At 47.8% G+C, this 2,562-nt stretch overlaps 1 protein-coding gene across 1 annotated transcript; it reads left to right on the plus strand.

The window, feature by feature from the left end:
• Nucleotides 1-237: 237 nt before the first annotated feature.
• Nucleotides 238-1,171, plus strand: LOC129160767 (ubiquinone biosynthesis protein COQ9, mitochondrial-like; the record flags this gene model as incomplete). Its single annotated transcript, XM_054737794.2, has 1 exon — nucleotides 238-1,171. A coding segment is annotated over one exon (912 nt), but the record flags the coding sequence as incomplete, so codon positions are not given.
• Between the last annotated feature and the right edge of the window lie 1,391 nt (nucleotides 1,172-2,562).

The raw sequence follows: 2,562 nt of genomic DNA on the forward strand, positions 1-2,562 counted from the left end.
ATAGGCCCTATCAAATAAAAATGTTTTAAGCCTATTCTTAAAAGTAGACAAAGTGTCTGCCTCACGGACTAAAGCTGGGAGCTGGTTCCACAGGAGAGGAGCCTGATAACTACAAAGCATTCAAAAACAATAACAATAAAGTTTTAAGTATCAGGCGTGACATTAAAAGCAGACGCTTTGATGCTCCACCTGAGAGTAAATCTGTAAGGCTTGTTACCAGCATTCAGACATTAATTCTGCTTGTTTCACAGCCAGACAGGACAGGGGGGGAAAAAGAAGAAGCTGCAGGATGAGTCCAAATCTGATAAATCCACTTCTTTTTCATCATCTCCTTCCTTATCCTCCACAACGTACCAAGAGCACAGCCAGACTCACTCAGCTGATCAGAACACAGAAGCAAATTTCCAGCATGAATCTGATCCATCAGCTGATGGAACAAACCCCAACGACCAGGAACAGAATGAGGAGTACGAGACAGAAGAGCAGCTGCAGGCTCGTATCCTGACCTCTGCCCTGGAGTTTGTCCCACAGCACAGCTGGTCGATGGAAGCTATAGCTGCTGGTGCTGAGGTTCTGGGTCTATTCTCCGCCTCCGCTGGCATGTTCTCCAACGGCGCCGGATACCTGGTCCTACATTTCATCGCCCAGTGTAACTCGAAGCTAACGGAAAATCTGGCAGAACAACATAATCAGGTCCAGCAGGGCCATGCTGAACCAAAGAAGATGGCAAAGTTTCTCAGAGATGCAATAGAGACCCGGCTGCGGATGTACATGCCCTACATCGAAACATGGCCACAGGCGATGAGCGTGTTGCTCCTTCCTCACAGCATCCCTGACAGCCTGAAGCACCTCTCCACCATGGTAGACAACATCTGGTACTATGCTGGAGACCGGTCCACAGACATGAACTGGTACACTAAACGGGCCGTTCTGACGGGCATCTATAACACCACAGAGCTGGTGATGCTTCAGGACTCCTCTCCGGACTTTCAGGACACCTGGACCTTCCTTGATAATCGCATTCAGGATCTAGTCAACATGGCCACCACAGCCAAGCAGGTCCAGTCGACTGGTGAAGCTGTGGTGCAGGGGCTCACGGGAGCTGCTGTCACTTTGAAGAATCTCACAGGACTGAACCAGAGGCGATGATGGGAAACATCTCCGTCCCACTTGGCCAGGCTTTAGTTTCTGAGCTTAGATCAGTTTTCCTTTTGCTCTAATATTTGTTAATTTGTACAACGTGGCTCAGAAAGAAATTAAATTATGGAATAAAGAAAATCTTAATTTGATATCTTTCTGAACAATTGCAGAATCTGTGTCTTTGACTCGTTTTGCTTCAATGTGATGTTTCCCCACATCCAAACAGCTTTGTCTCTGTTGTATAGAAATGCCTAACCACAAACCTATTAAAGTACTTAATAAATGTTTTAAAACATTTAAATAAAATTACTGATTTGAAATCACAGATTTCTGAGCTCACTGGAGAAAGAAGGGGGACCCCTTCAACCCTCCCCGTTTCACCTGCTCCTCCACCCGCCACTGCCGTCGCGGCTGGCGTGGTTGTGTCGGCTCCTCAGCCGACTGCGCCACACCCACCTCCTCCAGCACCACTGCTCCATCTGGTTGTGTGGCTGAAGTAGCTCCCTAGCCAGTTCAATCACACCCACCAGGGCCTCCAGCCCCACATTACCCACCTGCTGCACCTGCCGGTGCTGCTGCGGTGATGGTACCAGCTCTCCAACCAGCTCTACAACACCTTCCTGCTGCTCAACAGCATTACCCACCAGCAGCACAACATTATCCACCTGCTGCTGCGATGTTTGGGCCAGCTTTCCAGCCAGCCCAACCACATTCACCTGTGACCATGGCTGACATCTATAGGACGTCTCATAGCGTCAAGAGATTCAATCCTCGACCAGGTAATTCATACCCAATTGATAAGTATCTTAGAGACCTTCAACACCATTTTCAGAGATCTCCTGGAGGGCCTCTCGAGGACAAGATCTTTCTGATAAGGTTAACCTCCAGTGCAGTGGGTTCATTCATTGATCGCCAGCAAGATGCGATTGCAAATGATTACGACCAGCTGGAAGCTGCAATTAGAAGAGAATATAATTGTTAGCTTTGTCAGTCAAACAAGGTCATTCTGAAGACCCACAAGCTTTCTACCTACTTCTTTTTGATGCATACTTTGGCTCAGAATGTAAAAAGGGGATGGAAGATGAAAAAGGCTCTTACCCTTGGTGTCCCACAAGGTTCTGTGCTGGGACCTCTGCTCTTCCTCCTCTATCTGCTTCCTTTTCAGCACATCCTGAGCTCCTTCAAAGGAATCTCCTACCATCTTTATGCAGATGATATCCAACTGTATATCTCCCCATGAGATGTCTAAGCTGCAGCTGTTACACACCTGCTTAGACTCTATCAAAACCTGGATGGTGGGAGCTTTCTTCAGCTGAATGAAGATAAGACTGAGATCCTCATCTGTGCCCCAGACAAGCTGGTTCCCAAAGTCAGAGACTCTCTTGGTCAGCTTGCTTCCCACACCAAACCTTCCGTCAGGAA

Source organism: Nothobranchius furzeri, chromosome 7 (assembly GCF_043380555.1).
Source record: "Nothobranchius furzeri strain GRZ-AD chromosome 7, NfurGRZ-RIMD1, whole genome shotgun sequence".
NCBI lineage: Eukaryota > Metazoa > Chordata > Actinopteri > Cyprinodontiformes > Nothobranchiidae > Nothobranchius > Nothobranchius furzeri.